Here is a 20,447-nt window from a genome sequence, read left to right as displayed (position 1 = left end):
TGAAGAAGAAGCCAACTTTGTGAGAAAGTTGAAAAGAGGAATTGGCAAATATAAAGGTAAGCTTCCTTTAAAATGTTTTGAATGTGGTAGAATTGGTTATTATTCTTCTCAATGGCCTGCTGCAAAGGGGTTAGATTGTGATGAAGGAGAAGGTTATAAGAAAGAAAAGAAATATTAGAAAAGAAACAAAGGAAAGAATAAGGGAAAATTCTTGAAGAAAAGTATCTATTCAAGAGAAAATAGTAGCTCATCTGATGAAGATGATGATAGTGACCATGATTTCGATAGAGTGCTCTTCATGGCATTAGATACTCATAATGAAACTCTTGAAAACTATGAAGGCAATCATGAAGAAGAAGAAGGAGAAGTGGATCTTGAGGCAAAATTGATTAGTGCCTTAAGTGATCTTAGAAGAACAAGGAAGAAAAATCTCATACTCAAGGAAGAGGTAAAGAAACTAAAAGAATGTTTACAAAGTCCCAACAAGAACTTTGAAGAGACCAAGGAAACTATCATAAATCTTGAGGCAAAATTGATTAGTGCCTTAAGTGATCTTACAAGAACACGTAAGAAAATACTCAAGGAAGAGGTAAAGAAACTAAAAGAATGTTTACAAAGTCCCAACAAGAACTCTGAAGAGACCAAGAAAACTATCATAAATTTGAAATTACAATTAGAAGAAGCCAAAGTGATTGAAGAAACACACATGGGACAAACTAGAAGATGATGAGAGAATAACTGCGAATCTAGAAGTTGAGATAGTCTCCTTGAGGAAGGAACTACAAAAGGACATCTAGCAAAACTTTGGCAATAGTGCCATAATACTGGATGAAATCATTAGCAACTAGAAACCATTCAATGACAGATCTGTACTAGGATATAAACAAAATGATATTGATAAAGGTTCAAGTTCTATGATGATAGGAAATGAAGTAAAGCATGTTAAATTTACAAGGGCAACGCTAGAACACATTTCTTATACAGATCACACAATCATTATTAGCATTAACATTATTCATCATGAAGCAGTAATAAGAAAATTCATTCATAAGAATGAAAGAGCAGTAGTAAATCACAGTAGAGACGCTAAGAAAACATGAGACAAGAGACACAGAAGATAGGCATGAGGCCAGGGCAAAACCCACAAGGGGAAAACCCAAAAATTCTTGCTTATGAGAGAGAGAGAGAGAGAGAGAGAGAGAGAGAGAGAGATACATTAGCACATCAAAAACATCATCAAGACAATAACCAAACCAATACCCAAGAATAAGAGATATGCCAAGCCAAGTCCCATAGCCCTCCCTCATATTTTCGACCTCCTTATCTCCTCCTGACATTCGCCGGATTAGAGATGCGCAAGACAAATTCGATGTGCCAAATGAGGAGGAAACTTCTCCTTTACATAGACTTCCAAAAGACAGTCGAATGGGTGCCTTTTTGGGGCCTAGCCTACTTGAATTAACATGAGGCCAACTTGAAGATTTTGGAGGGAAAATTTGAATATTAAATTTCGCACTTTCTTCCTTTTATTTTTTGTTGAGTGAAATACTGACCATGGCTACAAATTTATACAAAGCAAGGAAGCTACGCTGATGCACTCAAGGGTCCTATCAAGAAGGAAGAATACAAGCCGCTAAAGGAGAATACAACAACGTGTAGTGAAGAAAACTCAAGAAGAAGATCATGGCTTCGAAAGGACAACACCATCAAGAAGACCACCTACACTTAGGTGTTAGAATATTTTTTTTGGAATGTGTTATTCTTGTAATAATTTTGGGCATAAGGCTATAAACTGTAGAGCCTATGTGAGGGGTAGAAGTACAAGAAATAACTATGAAAATCTCAAGTACTATGAAGGCAATTATGGTAAAAAAATGTCATGAGGTTTTCAAGATAAATTATAACAATTTTGGTGCTTTTAGTTATGAAACTGAATGTTACAAATGCAACAATTTTGGACACATAGCCAAAAATTGTAGAAGCAATTTGATAATTCCTTTAAGGGAAACAAGGCAGGTTCTTGCCCATCCTATGAGGGAACAACCGTGAACATGGAAAAAGAAGCATGATGATTTGAAGGTTGAGGAATGTGGGCTTGCTCTACAAACACAAAGAAGAAGAAGTCAATGGTATAGTGATGGTGGATGCTCAAAGCATATGACTAGAGACAAAAATAGATTTGTAACATTGAACAAAGAAAAAGAAGGATATGTCACTTTTGGGAATGATAACTCTGCCAAAATTATAGTGAAAGGCACAATTAGCCTTCGATGCAAAGATGCGGTAGCAAAAACTATTTTACTTGTTGAAGATATGAAGCATAATCTACTATGTGAAATGTGAAATAAGGAAAGAAGGATTAGGGAAATTGGTTGCAACAATAATAAGAACTCCAAACAACATATACATCCTAAACGAGAAAGATGCTTCCTAGGAAAGGAAGATGAAAGTTGGCTTTGGCATAGGAGATTGGGGATACAATCTTTGACAATTTTGTCAAGATCAATAAGAATGATGCTGTAAGGGATATATTTGAAATTACAAATCCTTCAAATACTATGTGCAAGTATTGTTAGCATGGAAAACAAACAAGAGTTGAGTTCAAAACTAAGGAACATTCCACAACAAAACCATTGGAACTTGTACATATTGATTTATGTGGGCCAACAAGAACAAAAGGACTAGATGGCGAACAATACTTCATGTTGCTTGTTGATGACTACACAAGGATGACTTGGGTTTGTTTTCTTAAAAAGAAGTCAGAAGCTTTTGAAAATTTCAGAATATTCAAGGAACTTGTTGAAAATGAAACTGATTTGAAAATCAAATGCTTGAGATTAGATAATGGAGGAGAATTTACTTCAAATGAATTCAATGACTACTGTGAAGAACATGGAATAAGAAGACACTTCTCAATAGCTAGAACTCCTCAGCAAAATGGAGTGGTTGAAAGAAAGAACAAAATTGTGGAAGAGATGGCTAGAACTTTGTTGCACGAATCCAAGCTAAGTAATATCTTTTGGGTACAAGCAATACATACAATTGTTCACATTTTGAACAAAGGATTGCTTAGAAGCAACAATGAAAAAACTCTCTATGAACTGTGGAAGGGAAGACCATCTATTGTCATGCATTTTAGAATATTTAGAAGCAAATGTTACATACAGAGGGATGAGCAAAAGTTAGGAAAGTTTGATTTCTAGGTAGATGATGGCGTACTTGTTTTGTACTCATGTACAAGCAAAACATGTAAGTGCAACAATATTAGACTCAACAAGATAGTAGAAAGCATCAATGTAAAAATTGATGAAACAAACTTACTGAAGACCAAGAAGGAAAGAAAAAATCCACACATCTTTGAAGAACAGGAAGAGGAAGAACCAAAGAAAGAGGAAGAAAAATAAGAAGAGGAACACCAAGAAGAGAAGCGGCCAGAGGCAAAACAAGAAGCAGATAACAAGATTTTTAGATACCTTCCAGGACACCTAAATGATGGTATTAGAAGAATCGTCCACCAGAACAAATCATTGGGAAGAAGAGTGCAATAGTAGAAACTAGAAGAAAAACACAAGCACAAGCATCTTTCACTATTGTCCACAATTGAACCAAGTAACTTTGAGGAAGATAGAAATGATGAACATTGGGTCAAGGCGATGGAAGAAGAACTAAATCAAACTGTAAAGAATGAGACAAGGGATTTTGTTACAAGACCTAAGAACAAAAATGTAATTGGTAGAAAATGGGTATTCAGAAACGAACTAAATGAAGATGGAAAGGCTATTGTGCAAAGGATATGCCCAAGTTGAAGGGATGGACTTTGAATAAACTTTTGCTTTAATAGCCAGAATGGAAGCAATTAGAATGTTATTGCCGTATGTATGCTCCAAAAGAATCCAAATGTATCAGATGGATGTAAAATCAACCTTTCTTAATGGGGAGCTAGAAGACGAAGTCTGCATAGAACACCTAGAAGGATTCATATTAACAAAAGATGAAGACGATATTTGTAGATTGAAGAAAGCCATAGATGGACTAAAGCAAGCCCCTAGAACTTGGTACTCAAGATTGGACATGTATTTGCTACAACAAGGATTCAAAAAGGGAAATGTAGACAATAATCTCTACACATAGGAAGGTCAAGAGAAAATGATCATCATTGAAGTATACGTTGATGGCATCATCTTTGGAAGTGACGATGATAGATTAAGTCAAAACTTTGTAAAAGATATGCAAAATAAATTTGAAATTTCTTTGCTTGAGGAGCTGACTTTCTTTTTGGGACTCCATATATCTCAGCTAGATGAAGGAATTTTTGTCTCTCAAACCAAGTACATCAAAAAAAGTCAAAGAAGTCCAAAATGGAAGAATGCAAATTTGTGAGCACTCTTATGGGCACTGGATGTAAATTGAGGAAAGAAGATGAATCCAAGACTATATAGATCAATAATTTGTAGCCTACTCTATGTGATGGCTTCAAGACCAAATGTAATGGAAGCAGTGGGATAGGTTGCAAGGTTTCAAGCAACATCGAAGGAAACCCATGTTCTAGCAGTGAAAAGAATCTTCAAATATCTTACAAAAACAATAGACTTTGGGATGTGGTATTTGAAAGGAAAGGAATTGACATTGGTAGCTTATACAAATGTAGATTGGGAAGGAAGTATAGATGACAGAATAAGTACAAGTGGAGCAATCTTCTACTTGGGAGACTGTTTAGTATCCTGGTTGAGCAAGAAGTAGTCTACAATATCCTTGACTACAGTTGAAGCAAAGTATATTGTAGCAACAACATGCTGTACTCCGGTTATCTAGATGAAGCAAACCTTACAAGACGTACAAGTAAAATATGATGAGCCTATTCAGACACTTTGTGACAATGCCAGTGCGATAAATCTCTCTAAGAATCCAGTGATGCATTCCAAGACTAGTCATCTTCCTATCAAGTTTCAATTTCTAAGGGAGCAAGTCACAAAAATAATGTCAAGCTAGAGTATGTTGGGATGAAGTAACAAATTATAGACATTTTCACTAAACCACTTTCCAGCAGGATATTTTTGAGTATCTTAGACAAAAACTAGGGGTAATTTATGCTCTAAATTGATTTGAACAATCTTCAAAAAAAGACAAGGGGAGAGATAGTGTCTAGTGGAGTTACCCTTTGCCATTGATGTCAAAGGGGGAGAGAAAGATTAAGAAACACGAAGATAGGGGGAGCATGATCACAGTGGGAGTATGATGTTGCCATCAATGACAAAAGGGGAGATTGTTGAAAGAAGTTGTCATTGATGTCAAAGGCTGTCCAAATGAAAGAGAAAGATACATATTCAAATAACACATATTGTTTTAGAATTTTTAGTAGCCCATTTAGATACCTTATCTTGAATGCATTTTTACTTCATTTACCTAGCTCAGGTGGAAGTATAACATATATGGTTGGAAAACTTATTTTGAAACCATTCCAACAATATATGGCACTCCCCCTAACTCCTCATGGTTGAGGAGAAATGATTTTTCAAATATTCACTATACATTTTGCTAGTTGCAGAAGCCAATCCAACCAGTGGATAAGTTGGCCCCGCCAGTTGACAAGTTGGCCCACCCTAGACCTAAAATTTACTATAAATAGGCACAAGAATGAGCATTTCAAGTAATTTTATCAAGCAAATTCGGATCTATTCAAACAAGCGAAGAAAAGGAGTTCTAAGGTTCATACTTCATGAACTAGAAGTGAAGAGGAGGTGATTTGGAGAGACTTTCTTGGGAAAGTTTTTTGACAAAATTCTAAAGGGTTTTTAACTTATTTTGGAGAGGTTTTTTGGCTTATTTTGGAAGGATTTTTGGCACACTTTTTGAAGGTTTTAGTTCTAGTTTGGGGCTTGTTGAGGCCGAGTTCTGTGATAAGGAGGCCGAGTTCTGTGATAAGGAGGCTGAGTTCAAGGATCATTTGTTGAGGGAAGTTTAGTTGCTAAGAAGATCGTGTTTGGAAACCGAGTGCTTTCGTGGAGGACAAAGGAGCAACTGCCAAGAGGGAAAACTTTCTTTGGCTAATATTGATTTTTGTTGTTGGAATCACGATTTCCGTTACACCTAAACCCACAGATGTTAGTGAACGAACACATTGCTAGAGTTAACAAATCCTCGAGAGGTGGTTAAGAACATGTCGCAAAATAGATAGGGAGTGTTGGATTATCCAATCCCCAACAATCTCTAGCCCAGCGTGAGCCGAGGGTGTTTTGAACTCGAGACCTTTGGCTTTGATACCACTTGTACGAATCACGATTGTTGTTACACCAAAACCCACAAGTATTAGTAAACAGATGCATGTCCAGAGTTAATTGAACCTCAAGAGGCGGGTAGCACATGTCGCGAAACACACGGGGACCGCTAGATTATCCAATGCCCAACACTTGTATGAGATTTGGTGTTGATAAATTAGGGAGTTGGTGCTAATAAATTTGAATGTACTATATATATATATATATATATATATATATATATATTAAAAAACACATTCTGTGGTTTTCTCCTGCTTTGGGCTTCCATAAAAATCTTTGTTCTTTGCTTTATATTTGTGGATGCTTATACGAGTTTTTGAAGTTAAAAATTGTTAATACTGATTCACTCCCCCTGTTAGTATTGCTAAATATTCCAACAAAATGCCCGCAGATAGGTGGATTATGCCTCAAATATTGTGAGATGCACTTCAATGAACAAATATACAAGCAAATATGTAAATAAGGGACCCAAATATGTAAATAATCTACTATGAATGCAACCTACCTCCAAATGTGTGAACTTAGTCATCAAAGACACCTTGAAAAATGTGAGCATCCAAGCATGTTGAAGAAAAAGGTGGTAGACAAGCTGATGATAGAAGCATGCTCATTAAATCCACATCTTGCTAGTGTAGTGCTGCTGAGAAAATGTCTCAAAATGTGCTTGCATTTTAGGTGGTAAAACCAATCAATTACGATCTTTGTTTCCCTATTTAAATGTAGTCCACAACCATTCCTTGTACAACAATGTTGAGCAAAACTGCTAGTGTTGATAACTCTACCCACATGTTTGGTCCCAAGCCTAATCCAAGAGATAAGAAAATAACATGAGAAGGGTTTAAATAAAGGATTCCTCCTGCCCCACACTTCCTTGGATTATTGTGGGAAGCTCCATCAAAGGAACACCATGTCCTCCATTTGTTGATCATCAAAGGGTTAATCTGCCTCATATGGGGCTCCTTGATTGAGTCTTTATACTCTTTATAATAATAAAGAATCTTGTAAAAAGCTTGTTTATGCAAGAATAAGCTATTTGGGAAAGAAATTTGATTACGAGAATGCCATTTGGCCCAATAGATTGCTATGGCAAAGGACTTATAATCTCTTATAGTTTTATTTTCTAATGAAAATGTTAATGCATTGACTAAAGTATGGCCTTTCCAATTCCTAGTTCCTTTCAATAGAGTCCTAGCAACTGACAATAGTTGTGTGAAGTGATAACTTACAAACAAATGAAAAGTGATCATCTCTTCTTGTTGTCTACATAGAATACACTAACTTGGACCTTGTTTTGATTGTTTTTTAAGGAAATGCCAAGTTGGGATCCTATTAGATATTGCAAGCTAGAAAAATATTTTTACCTTCAAGGTTGCTTTAAGCTCTCACAGAGTTTGGCAACAACATCTACCGCAAATAGAGAAGCATGCCCAAATTTTTCTAGTAGTTGTTTTGCTATTACACCTAATGAAGGGGTAATTTTATTACATAGCACTAATATTACCTTAAATGTGTAGAATAATTAGTCGTTATAACAGCAACAAGTAAAAGGTTATACCCATCACGAATAGGCATGGAAATGATATAAATTCTCAACCATCGTTCCCAAAGGATGCATGTTAGGATAAGGAACATCCAAAGTATTAAGATTCCTAATAATAAATAAAGTATTGAGTGGATCATCACTCATAATTATTAATGACTAATATCACCCCTCTTTTAGCAGGGGTACTCAAGAACTTTTGACCATGTCATTTGTAACCCAAATGTGTGCAAGTAATAGCCTTGGAAGGCCATGTGGGTGTGTTTTCCAACAATGTTTCCATGATCCCCGATGGTGGACAATCATGGTCTATCTTTTTAGCTTCATACTAATGGTGCTTGTTTTATGGCACTGCTGACATGCCCTTGGTGGGCAGTAAATCCATGCCTTGATGGGCATCCTTATGTTCTAGTGTGAGATGCAGGCATCATGGAGTTGGACCTACTAGGACTCATGATTTATGGGAGCACTTATTGTTCGATATCTTGTAAAGATGACTGCTTATTGTACTCTTCCCCTCCATTTTCCTTTTATTCTAGTGCACATTGTTGTTTCCCACACATAGTTTGAAATGAATAACATCGACATGATGAACTACTTTCTGGGGCTGGAGGTGTGTTGCAAATAGGTGAGATTTGCCTAGAATATGAAAAATATGCAGTTGATATCCTAAGGAGATTTAGATGTTGGATTGCAGGCTTATGTCAACACCCATGATCATCAATTTGAAGTTGAATGCTTCAGAGTCAAAATTGGTGGATCCCACTTTGTATAGACAACTAACTGGTTCTTTGATTTATCTAGTGAACACTTGGTCAGATATATGGTTTGCTATGAATACCCTGAGTTATTTTATGGTGGAGCCGTGAAGGGTGCATTGGGTTGTAGCAAAGCATGTACTCTTGGATTTATGAGGTACAATGGAGTATGGGCTGAGTTATATCAGGAGTGGTGGAGTGCAGTTGTAGGGCTATACAAACTTAGACTGGGCTAGGTGTGTAATGAACAGAAAGAGCATCTTAGGGTGTTGCTTTAGTTTGAGATCAATGATGATTTTCTAGTTTAGTAGTAAATGAGATTTTGTGACACAACTCAGCAGAGGCAGAGTATATGGCAGTGAGTTTGGCAAGTTATGAAGCTGTTTAGCTTCGCATGATGCTCACAAGATTATTTGGTCTTGAGTTGGATCCCACCGTGATACATTGTGATAATCATAATTGTATCAAACTCTTGGAAAATCCAATGTTTCATGATAGGTCCAAGCATATAGACATCAAATATCACTTCATCAGAGACAGGGTTTGGACAAGATCTATGAAACTTCAATACATCTCCACAAATGAGTAGGTTGCAGATATTCTCAGCAAGCCCTTGGTGAAGGGGAAGTTTGTTTTCTACATAGATAAGTTGGGAGTGGTGTAGAATACATTCCTCGCTAGGAGGGATTGTTGATGAGAATAACAATGGATAGGTACAATGGTAGGTCACGATTATAACAATGGACAAGTAAATGGTAAAAGTGGTTTTCCCTAATTAAACTATTCCACCAACAAGCCCCCTTTGATCAAGCTACACTTACAACGGTTGAGAGGATATTAGGACTTGGAGGGGAAGGTTAGTTACTTTTGTAAGACAAATAAATCTAATCTAAAAGCATACTTTGAAATCTAATCTATTAAATAAATCGAACTAATCTAATTGTTTTGCAGTGCAAGGTTAATTTTAAGTCCAATGAAAGCACACCATGAAAATGAGACACAACACACAAGAGACATAACACACAAGACACCGTTTGTTGGGTAGGGGGAGTGGGATGCCTAGGAAACTCTCCTAGCTCCCTCACAATTACCATGAATTTGTATTGATGGGTATCTTTTGTAAATAAAGGTGAAAAATAGGTTTTTATCAATTTATTACAAGGGGAGGGTTATTGGCTCCTTCTTGGGTGCTTGAATGCTCCATTTTGGTGAAAGTCGGGCAACACCTCCCTTGGTATTTTTGTTGACTTGCAAAAAATGAGCAAGTAAAAAGTGGTGAAAGATGCCCAAAATCGTTTGGAACACACAAATTTTTAATACAAAATGTCCAAAAAATCTAACTAAAAATCTAGAATAAATATAGAAATTCCTAGTCTATAACAACCAAGAAAAACCAAACTAATTCAACTTTTCTTGGCATATTTCACTACTGTTAGGACAACAACAAATTTAGCCTTCAAAACACTAGATCTAATAATGAAATCTCACAAAATCGAACCAAGAATTTTTGAGTTTTGAGGGAGAAGAGAAGAGAGAGGTGTTGGGGAAATATTCAAAGCATATGGAGATTAAACGTGGTGCTAGGTGGGAATAGAGCTTCTTTTGTATATTGAAGATGGATACTCCAAACGAGGAGGATTACAAGTCTTCAAGCATTGATGCACCTGCAACTTCTTAAGATCTTGCCAAGAGATTAGTTAAGATAGATGAAGCTTTGCATATGGAAATTGAATAAAGATTGCAATCAAACTAGAAGCATATGAAAATTTCATTTCCAAAACACAAAAATATCAAAAAGAAAAACAAACAACCAATATTGTTTGTCTTTTCCTATGGGCAACAATGCCCCTACAAGGCCTACAATAACAAATATAAAGCAAATGCAATACAGAAGAAATATACCTCACATTTAGAGTCAAGCCACCACACAAAAAATCAACACACCATGTAGCCTCCAAAGTCTTTTATTATTCACAAAATATAGAGCAATACAATATCAACAACAATTCTCCACTCAACACTAGCTTGCACAAGAGGCAAGTACTTTGATTTATAAGAACTGAGAGAGGAGATCCCAACAAATTGATGATCCTAAGAGAGGTGAAGATCCCAATGTAGATGACGAGTTCCCATTTGGCCATGCGTATCTCCTCAAGGCAAGGCGTAGGTACAAGTGTAATTCATAGGCACAAGAGGGAGTGTGTGTCATGAGAGGAGTGCGAGTAGCCTTGCCACATGCCCCACTCAACTCATCATCAGGCTCAACCTTACTTCAAGTGTCAACTCGACCTCATTGAATGAAACAACTAGATCCCAACTCATTCTCAATTTGTGGGACAACTCGACCTCCTAACTTGTCCATTGAATTCGGCCTCTTGACTTGCCCTGTGACTCATCACTTGACTCACTATCAAGTGGTTACTCAACTCTTCTTAAGTGAGTGAGACCCGCAGTTGACTAGAAGCATGTTTTTGACATGTTCCAAGTTACATAATATCCTGATTTTTATGTCTTTTTCCTCACTTTTTTATGTAAAAGTGATTTTTCATGAGGAAAAATTATTTTTTCCACCCCAATGCAGATACTAAGGTAATGTTGGTACTCAAAGCATGAAAAATGAGCACCTACATGTCATATGAGTCATTCTAGTACCACCTTTTTATTTGTTACATAGATTTTAATTGAAAATTCCCGTTCTGCAAGAAATTCTTAATTATTAAAAAATCTTATAAAAACCTAATGCAATTCCGCGAGACTAAAGACAATGCCTAGCATGGTAGTATACATTGACTCTAGACTTAGGAAACACACTCAAGGCCCAGTTATTAAGACACACACTCCAACTTTGGAGGATGTGAGTGAAAAAAGTCAATTAATTATTTATCTTTAAAAAGGAAAAATAATTAATTAACTGAAAAAACCACTCTGGAGGAACTTCCTTAATAACTAGTTCCTAAGGGGATAAGTCTTTTACATAAGTTCATCATGCTAGTGGCATTCTTTTACAATTCCCTCATGGGGTACGGAATTTGCATAGAGAAGAAGAGAGAATAAGTGAGAAGATAAGGGGCAAATTTGCCTTGCTGGACTTCTGGAGTCTGGACTTTTCAAATTTGACTGGTGCCTTGTCCAACTTTGATGTTCTTTCTCTTTTATTTGCTAGGTACATCTGGCAGATAACGGAGAGAACAAAATTATTGTCAAGATCAGTCAATCTTCCAGATTACACCTTTATCCATACTAACTGCCCAAAACAAACAAGTATAAGCACCCAATTGTAAAATAATCAAAGTACCTTTTGAATAGCAACCCACCTTCGTTCAAGTGGAAATGCTGGATGGCGAAAGGCATGTGGCTAATGCAAATGGCAGAGGCACATAGCATATCATTATCAAATAGTGACTGGAATGGGCTGCTGGCTGACTATCTGGCTGGCTGTCAGATGTAGTAGAAAAGTTTTCTCCTATGGGGTCACCCATTTTGGTAGGTAACAATACCTACTCAATTTATTAACCATGTGACTTTTATGATTCTTCCCAAGTCTAACTGAGGAAATGCACACTGATTATTTAATTAATTAATGTTGGCTATTAGGCTAAGGTTTTTATAAAGAAAAGTGAATCATTTCAGTGAATTAGATCTAATCTCTACCGTTGTTCTCAAGTGGGTGAGGATTTAATCCTAGCCTAAGGAGAAGAGGAAGATACATCAAATCATTGAGAGAGTGATTTTCTCGAGTGAAGAGTGAGGGACTCAGGGCTAAGAAGGAAGCAGTGTTGCAGCAGGAAAGTCTGGAAAAGGAAACTTGTGGAGGTCAAGTTGCTGAGCACCAAATTTATAGAGGGCCTAGACTTAGCTAGCACAAGTTGAGGCTTGCATAGGGAGGCTATATGAGTTACAGCTAGGCTGAGGTTGAGAGGATCATCCAGTTGGTGGGCCGTACGAGGGTCAGCTAGGGAAGAGGATGGTCAAGTTTGTAGATTGGGATTTTTCAGTGGGCCGAGTTTTCTAGAGGGTTGAGTTTTTTCAAGATGCCGAGATTTTGCATTTGCTTGTATAAAATTGTGTAATTCTCTGTGGGCTATTTTCCCTATAAAGGAGCCCTTATTTATTTTGGGAAATGAAGTGAAGAATAAATTGGAGGGTTTTATAATTTTCTGCTGTGCGATTGATTTTATCCTTGTGTTTCTATTGCAAAGTTTATTGTTAAATACTGGTGTATTTTATTCAGCAATTTAGAAAATAAGTTGTTTACATAATTTTTCTGGGTATAAAATTGCTTGGGATATAAATCAGATCTGGTATTCAGGAATTTTACATGGCATACAAAAGTGTGGTGGTTTAATAACTTATTAAATGGCATACAAAAGAAAGCCATTTTGATGTATTTGATGACTCCTTAATAAACGAATTAACGTTTTTTTTTTCTCTCATGTTATGATTGTGCAACTCTAAATATGAATAACGTGATCTTTCACTTCTTACTATTCATGATAAGTTATAACAAACTATTTATTGAAACTGTTACATAAACCCTTCCATTTGGCATACTACAGTTTCCATAAGAATGTTTAAAATATCAATAACAAAATGGGGATCTTTTTTGCTTCAAACATTTCACATACAAATGATATATAGCAAATTTTTCATATAGAGGTAAGATTTGTTTTACTGGGGCAACTAGTAAAACAAAATTGATGACAGATATAGATTGATCCGAGACAGCTACTGTTGATAACTTTTACTGTGGTCTAGTCAGTGAAACTCTTGGAGAACTATTTAACGTCACTATTTACAAATTCTCAGTGCCAGTTTAGGTGCTGCTTTCATCTTTTAAATCTTAGCACTTTAATTAGTCACATACTATGATACAGTGAGAGGTGACGTCTAGTCATGTTTTCTTTGTGTTATAGTAAAAACTCTAATTTTATTTCCATGCATATATGCTTGAATTTTGAATCTTCTAAGCTGATAAAGGAGTCTGAAAATCTTCCTTTTGTCCTACTTGGAATTCTTTCCTTTGTATTTATGGATTTACCAATGACCGAAGATTACGAAAGGACTCCATATTTTGCTTTAAAATTGGTCACTTACACTAAATATCGCATTAAAAGTATTAGATTCCTTACAGGAATTAGATTAGGCTGCCATATGTAGCATGTGGAGTTTACTATTCTAATGTCTGCATGTTACTTGTAGTTATCTCTTTTCATTAAACCTGCGTTCCGAACTATACATATGTTACCTAAGGTGCTTTCACAGGTTTTATACAGTAGTCACTTGCTTGGAGCATAGTGAGGAGAGTGCTGGATATATTTGGATAAGTTGACTGTCTATGTACCTTTTTAAGTGATGGTCTAACTCAATTTTGAAGCCCACGTGAAGCCTCTTATAGGAATCCATTACATACATACTCAAGGATTTTCCAACTTGAGAGAAAAGTGATGCTAACTCTATACTTTAAATGAATGCTGGAAATTTAAGGTTTCAAAATTCATACTGTACATTCAATATCATTTAACTACAATCTGCAGGTGTCATTCAGCTGTCTTATCAGGACTAGTACTTATGATATATGCAAGCACCATCTGGCTGAAGATGGTTTCTTATGCACATACCAATCAAGATTTAAGAGCTCTTACCATTGCTGGTGAAAAGGTGTGCAAGATTTTGTAATACAAATTAGTAGGAGTATCGTTTGGAAATATTTGCTCCTCATCACAATGCATAAAGAGTAGCATATTTGTTTTTCCTATGGCGTTTGAATGATTTTTCATAGACATCTTAGAACTAATACTTGTTTGACAAAACTGTTGTCTCATTGTTTTATCATAGCTATAAATTAAATTGGAGTCATTTGAATACTTATTTTTGTGAAAGGTATGCTGCTATTGTTTCTTCTTCTTCCTTTTCTTCATTTTTTTCTTCAATCTGATGTCTTCTGTGTGAAGCAGATAGAAGCATTCAGCGATTCTTCTAATGTGGAATATCCTCACAACATCAATTTAAGAAATTTGATATATTTTATGGTGGCTCCCACATTGTGTTACCAGGTACAGTAATATTTGAGTATGCTTGTTTTGTTTGGAGCATAGTAGCTACCCATGTTTATCATGTCGTTGTTGTTGTACCTGCTTGTGATTGTGCACATGGCTATGTAGTACGAGTTAGTTTCAAGGGATTGATGACCTGTGTGCATATGTTGAATGTTTGATGTCATCAAATGAAATTGATAGATGTGCAGCTAGTTTACTGCTAGAGCGCAAAGTACTTGGGTAAAAGAGGATTGCAAATAAACTATGTATTTTTTGGCTGTTTATCAATATGTGGAGTCAGTTTGTGTTTGTTTATTTTATATTCACTTTCGTTTTTCAAATGAGGAATGCTTGGTGTCAAGCTCAATCTATCCTCTATATTTGTTCACGTTTAGGGATGAATTTGGAGCAGATTAAGTTGTGATTAGTGGCTATATTCCATTGTACATTGAAGATATTACAATTTACTTAATAAAAGTGAATTTGATTCAAAGTATCTCACTCCTTACTTCTTCAACAATTTACAGATTACTTTTTATAAGTGCTCACCAGGTGAGCAAGAATCCTGTTATCTGTACCTCTCTGCTAACATCCAAAATCAGCTTGATTGCTGCAAGAACTTATTCTGGATTCACCTCCTTTTGAGGTGAGTGATTGTTCTAGTTATGGTGTTGATGATTCAGTTGCCCCTTGTAATGGTGGTGGTGATGATTCAGCTACTCCTTGTAATAGTTGACATGATCTGATCGGTGGTCTCCCTTGGAGCCTAATAGGCAGTCATGGAGTAATAGTTTCCTGTGCCTTGTGACTTGTATATCTGGGATGCACTATGAGGTGAGTGAATTTTTTAGTTATGGTGTTGATGATTCAGTTGCCCCTTGTAATGGTGGTAGTGATGATTCAGCTACTTCTTGTTATAGTTGACATGATCTGATCAGTGGTCTCCCTTGGAGGCTAATAGGCAGTCATGGACTTGTATATCTGGGATGCACTATGCCTCCCCTTTTTGAGGTTGCCGATGCTCTATAATCTCATACACAAGTCTTTTTTCCCCATGGAAAATATGCAAGCTGTGATGTTGCACTTCTAGAGTTGTTTAAATTTACATTGTTACTTGCCCATGTTAGTTGTCCTTCTAGTTTGACTTGGCACAACTTGCAGACTTTTTTCTTGGTTTGCTTCTCCTCCACTTGCAAAATGGTAGATAAGATTGTGGCCCCTAGTATTGGATTCCAAAGTGAAGGAAATTTGATCATAGTTGTCTTTGTCTTCGCCGATCATAAACTTCTCATTTAGCCTGAGTTCTTGTGAAGGAGTAATTAAATTGAAAATTTTGTTTGGGCCTGACTTAGAGCCCTTTGAGCTAAGAGACAACTGACTTCCCTCTCACACAGTTTCTTCTTTGATGCTGGCCTCACCAAAATCAAATAGGTGCAACTCAAGCCTTTTAGGGATCAGGTCACAATAGCAAGGAAAGAAAGGAGTTGGGTTGTTATTTGAGATCTTAGAGCCATCCCTTAGGACTCCCTTTCTTTTCTATTTTCTCGCCCTTGGTCAAAATAACAGGTTCATTTGAGTGGGGTATAGAGTCAAGAGGCCTTGTCCATCATCTCCATTGGCTACTGGAATTGTAATGGTGCATTTGGTCTTCCTTGAGCAAACTTAGTGACATAATTGTTTCCTGTGACCTTTTTGTTAATTTTTCCTAAACCTAACACTCGACAACTCATTAACCTAACATATTGCAGATCAATTGAATAAATTGCATGACTAGGTTCTTTATAGATCTAGCAGAAGCGAATATAATACAACCAATCTCAATCACAAGTGACAACAGATTCTGCCCAATCAATAATGTATAGTAATCAAGATAGTAGACACCTAGATTTTTAGGTGGAAAGCCTCCTCGAGGTCAAAAACCATTGAACACTTTTTAATATTTATCTTTCAAAAATAATTACATCAAGTTTTTGGCTCCAACTAAAGGAGGCCCCAACCCCCTTATTTACAGGGTCCAACTTGTGGGATGCTCCAACACCCTGTTTACCAACTACAACTGGGAGGACTCTCTAATGCCCTAGATCTCAGGCTCCAACCTGATGGATGCTCCAACACCCTGTGTACCAGCTGCAACTGGACGAATGCTCCAACGCCTTGTGCAAGCTACAACTTGCCTTAGCACCACCTTGCTTCCTTGAAGTGTTCTCAGGATCCAACCTGAAGGTAACTCCAATCATCTGCCTTACACCACCCTGCCACCCTAACGATCCGGTGGATCACATTTCACAATTTTCAGATTGGATCCCCCTATGCTTTGAATCAATACGAATAAATTGAATATAATCACCGCTGGTTCTGCTCGGTATGAATAATACTGTCAAGTCTTAGCAACCTTGTTTCTCATCGCTGCTCAAACTGACCACTTCACTTCAAACAATATTTACTGTCACACCCAAACCTGCCTCTGCTCAATCACACAGCCAAATCAAACCGCTGCACATCAATCCCTGACTATTTCACAATATTGCCCAACTCTGCGAAGTGTCACTATGTTATGTTAGTCAAGTACCGTCGTATCGTCAACCCAACATCCACACAATGTCCTTAGGTAACTATCATGTACAAGGATCACGGTCAAGTACCAAAATATACTGTCAAATGAAAAGTATACTTTCATATACATCAATGTCATACAAAGTCACTGTAGTTATGCACTGTCAAAGGTCATAACAATCTATCTCTGTCATACTGTCATCATCATTTCTAGTCTATATATTCACTGCTATATCAATCATATAGAGGTACTGCCAAGCAATTTCATAGTTAAACCAAGGCTGCTCTCAACACTCAACATACATCCCTAAGACTTCACTTATTCTTGTCATCACATATTCATACTTTCATCAATAGGAAAGGAAATCATACAATGATATCTTCTAAAGAACAAATCGTTCTTTACTGCAAGCTAACAACCAATGTGCAAATTGCTTGTTCCAAGGTGATGATGGTGAAATGTCCCACAAGTGTATAATGTACTTTAATGCTGCTACTAACTGAGTTGAGTCCTTTTTCTTATTGATGTTTTTAATTCTGTCTTAAAAGCACAAAACTGTAGCTACATGAAGATATATAACATACCTCAAAGAATCTACTATAGGTTGTGTTTCTCCTGCCGACTACACCTACCTACAAGTCAGTGAGAAAAAGCCTTCAACCTCACAAGATGTTGTTGGTGGCAGGGAACTAAGAGAAAAGGTTATCACACTAAATCCCTTCTCTCTCTGTTTAAGCTATCTCCTAGGTTAGCCATGGGGGTTGGTCCTTAAATGGAAAACTAAGTTAAAGAAATGTGAGGTTCTAGGAAAGGTGTTAATGTGAAAGTGGATTACTTTTAAGAATTATGAGCAAAATATGATATGAACAATAAAAATCATTAACATGATAAAACCATAAAACTAGTGCCTTAAGATAAATTGCTCAACAAAAATGAAAGATACATTTGCTCAAAACAAAAGTAGAATGCTTCCAACAATGAAAGCAAAGCAATATTGAAATGAAAACAAAGATGTTAGCATAATTGATACGAGATATAAAATGGTCTCAAAATATAATCAAAGCCTAAATCAAAGCATATAGACGTGTTTTGCCAAAGGCAAAGAAATTAGTGTTCCACTTGCAAAAGGAAAATGCAACAATGCTTGCCAACATAAAATATTCAACAATGACAAGTAGAATGAACAATTGCAAGTAAAACCATAAGATGTATTAGCATGAGATGCACTTATACTAGATTTGGATGCAATTAGTCTTGGTTATTTTTAATTTAAAATGCCTAATCTAAGTGAGAAGTCCTCCTTTTGAGCTCTTACCAAAGGGTAGAAATTGGGGTGGCTGTAAGAAAGAAGGGGCGAGCGCACGAAGGTGTCATTAACGATATCCGTCCCCTGAGTTTTACGAGCCAACTTGTGTCTTCATTCCTACGGAGGGTATGCATGTGGTCATTTTGCTTCAAGCTCATATATAACTCCTGGAAGTCCATGGTGATTGGGCCTAGTGTGCGAAGTCATTCAGTGCCTAAGACAATGTGACAACCACCCATGTAAATTGCAAACATGTGGGTCTTTAGGTGGTAATCTCCCATTTGAAGTTTGATATTTTCACAACGGCCTTCACATTTCATTGTCCCCCCATCAGCAATCTGGACCTGGAAATTAGAGACTGCCTTGACAAAACAATGAACAACTTCGGCGACTCGCTGATGGATAAAGTTATGAGTGTTGCCGCTATCAATCAATACTACTATAGGGCGATGTTTAATAAAGCCTCTGATTTTGAGAGTTTAGGGCGCAAAAATGCCCGCCAACGCATGTAGCGAGATAACTGGTTCCTTTGGGAGTTCATTGTCCTACTGGGTTTCCTGAACTTCGTCCGCTAGTCCCTCAAGGGGTAGGGCTTCCTCAGATGAGCTGTGATCAATAACATCAATTTGAAAGAATTTGGGTTCCTTGCATTTATGCCTGGGAGAGTATTTGTCATCGCAGTAGTAGCAAAATCCTTGTTTTCGTCTTTTAGCCATTTCTGCTGGAGACACCTTTTGAACCTTAAGTGTTGAAATTTGGTACCGGAGGACAGGTGGTTCCTTAAGGCTTTGATTTTTGGCCTAGGGAAAAGTGTCCAAAAGAATTTAATTTTTCTCCTAAAGTGACTTTATAATTTTATAAAGTTAAATCTAATATAAAGTGATTTTAAGTGACAAAGTTACTAAGTCTAATTTTAAAGTGACTTTTATAAAGTCAATGAAAAATTAGAAAGGAAAAGTGACTTTGGAAATAAATGACTAAGTGGGTCTTTATTAAAGTGGGGTGAATTAAAAAATAAAAAGTGAGATTTAAATGAGCATTTAATCTCAGCCTTAGATCTCAATCTATTTCAGCGATTGGATTTAGGGATCACCCAAAAGTCACTTGGATCACCCAAAAGTCACTTGGGGTTAGATTAAAGGAGGAAAATGAGGAAAAGGTCATTCATTCTTTCATGAGCAGATTGGGAGAAGGAGAGCAAGAGAGCAAGAGAGATTTCTGAGCAGGGAAGAGAAGGAGACAACAGCTTGGCACACATTCCAAGGCAGCAGTTGAGCAGATTTGTACAGCTGGTTCAGTACACAGTGAAAGGCAGATTTTGGCACGATTTTCGAGGAGTGGTTTGCACAAAATCGAGGAGCAGTTTGCTGATTTTTATGCACGCGAAACGAGGGCCGTACAACGCATTTATTGCAGGCAGTACAACGCATTTATTGCAATCCGTACAACGCATTTAATGCTGGACGTACAACAGCATTTAATGCTGAAAGTGGGCACGAAAATCGAGGAGGCCATACAACATTTATTGCTGTCCTATTTGCTGTAATTTCCAGTTTGCTGTGAGGCATGGGAAAATAGATAAGTTGTAAATTTGCTTGCTGATTTTTTGCTGAATATGTCTCATTGTAAAAAGACAAATTTCAGAAATAAAGAAGAGCTCTCGAACTGGTTTTCCCCAAGAGTTGTAGGGGGTTTTCAAGGGTCAAGTTGACCAAAAATCTCAGTGTTTAAATGTGTTTTAATGGCTGTTTATTACTGCTGATTTTTATTTCTGCAATTTCCAGCATTCTGTAAAATTTCCAGAATTTGTGTTTTCAGCAATATTTATTTTTTCAGCTTGTTAAATGTATGGTTATGGGAAAGACCATTTAACTACATGGGAGAAATAAGGTGAAACTGAAAACCGGGGTGGGAAATGAGAAATTTCTACATGGTATCGGAGCTTGAGTGCTGAAGGGCAGTTTGGGACAGCAAAAGGA

The 20,447-nt window shown here is 36.8% G+C and overlaps 1 protein-coding gene across 2 annotated transcripts in view; it reads left to right on the top strand.

The window, feature by feature from the left end:
• TAG1 (membrane bound O-acyl transferase (MBOAT) family protein) overlaps positions 1-20,447 on the top strand; it is a 339,208-nt gene that overhangs the window by 115,847 nt on the left and 202,914 nt on the right. For both annotated transcript variants that reach the window (XM_089410744.1, XM_089410743.1), the window contains exons 6-7: positions 14,108-14,231; positions 14,528-14,626. In XM_089410744.1, the coding sequence (XP_089266870.1) occupies positions 14,108-14,231; positions 14,528-14,626 (223 nt within the window). The remainder of the gene's footprint in view (positions 1-14,107; positions 14,232-14,527; positions 14,627-20,447) is intronic.

This window comes from Pinus tabuliformis, chromosome 3_1 (genome assembly GCF_031772625.1).
Source record: "Pinus tabuliformis cultivar Carrire ecotype Pingquan chromosome 3_1, CPIR1, whole genome shotgun sequence".
Lineage (NCBI taxonomy): Eukaryota > Viridiplantae > Streptophyta > Pinopsida > Pinales > Pinaceae > Pinus > Pinus tabuliformis.
The sequence above is the reverse complement of the archived record's forward strand: the minus strand, read 5'-3'. Positions and strand labels throughout refer to the sequence as shown.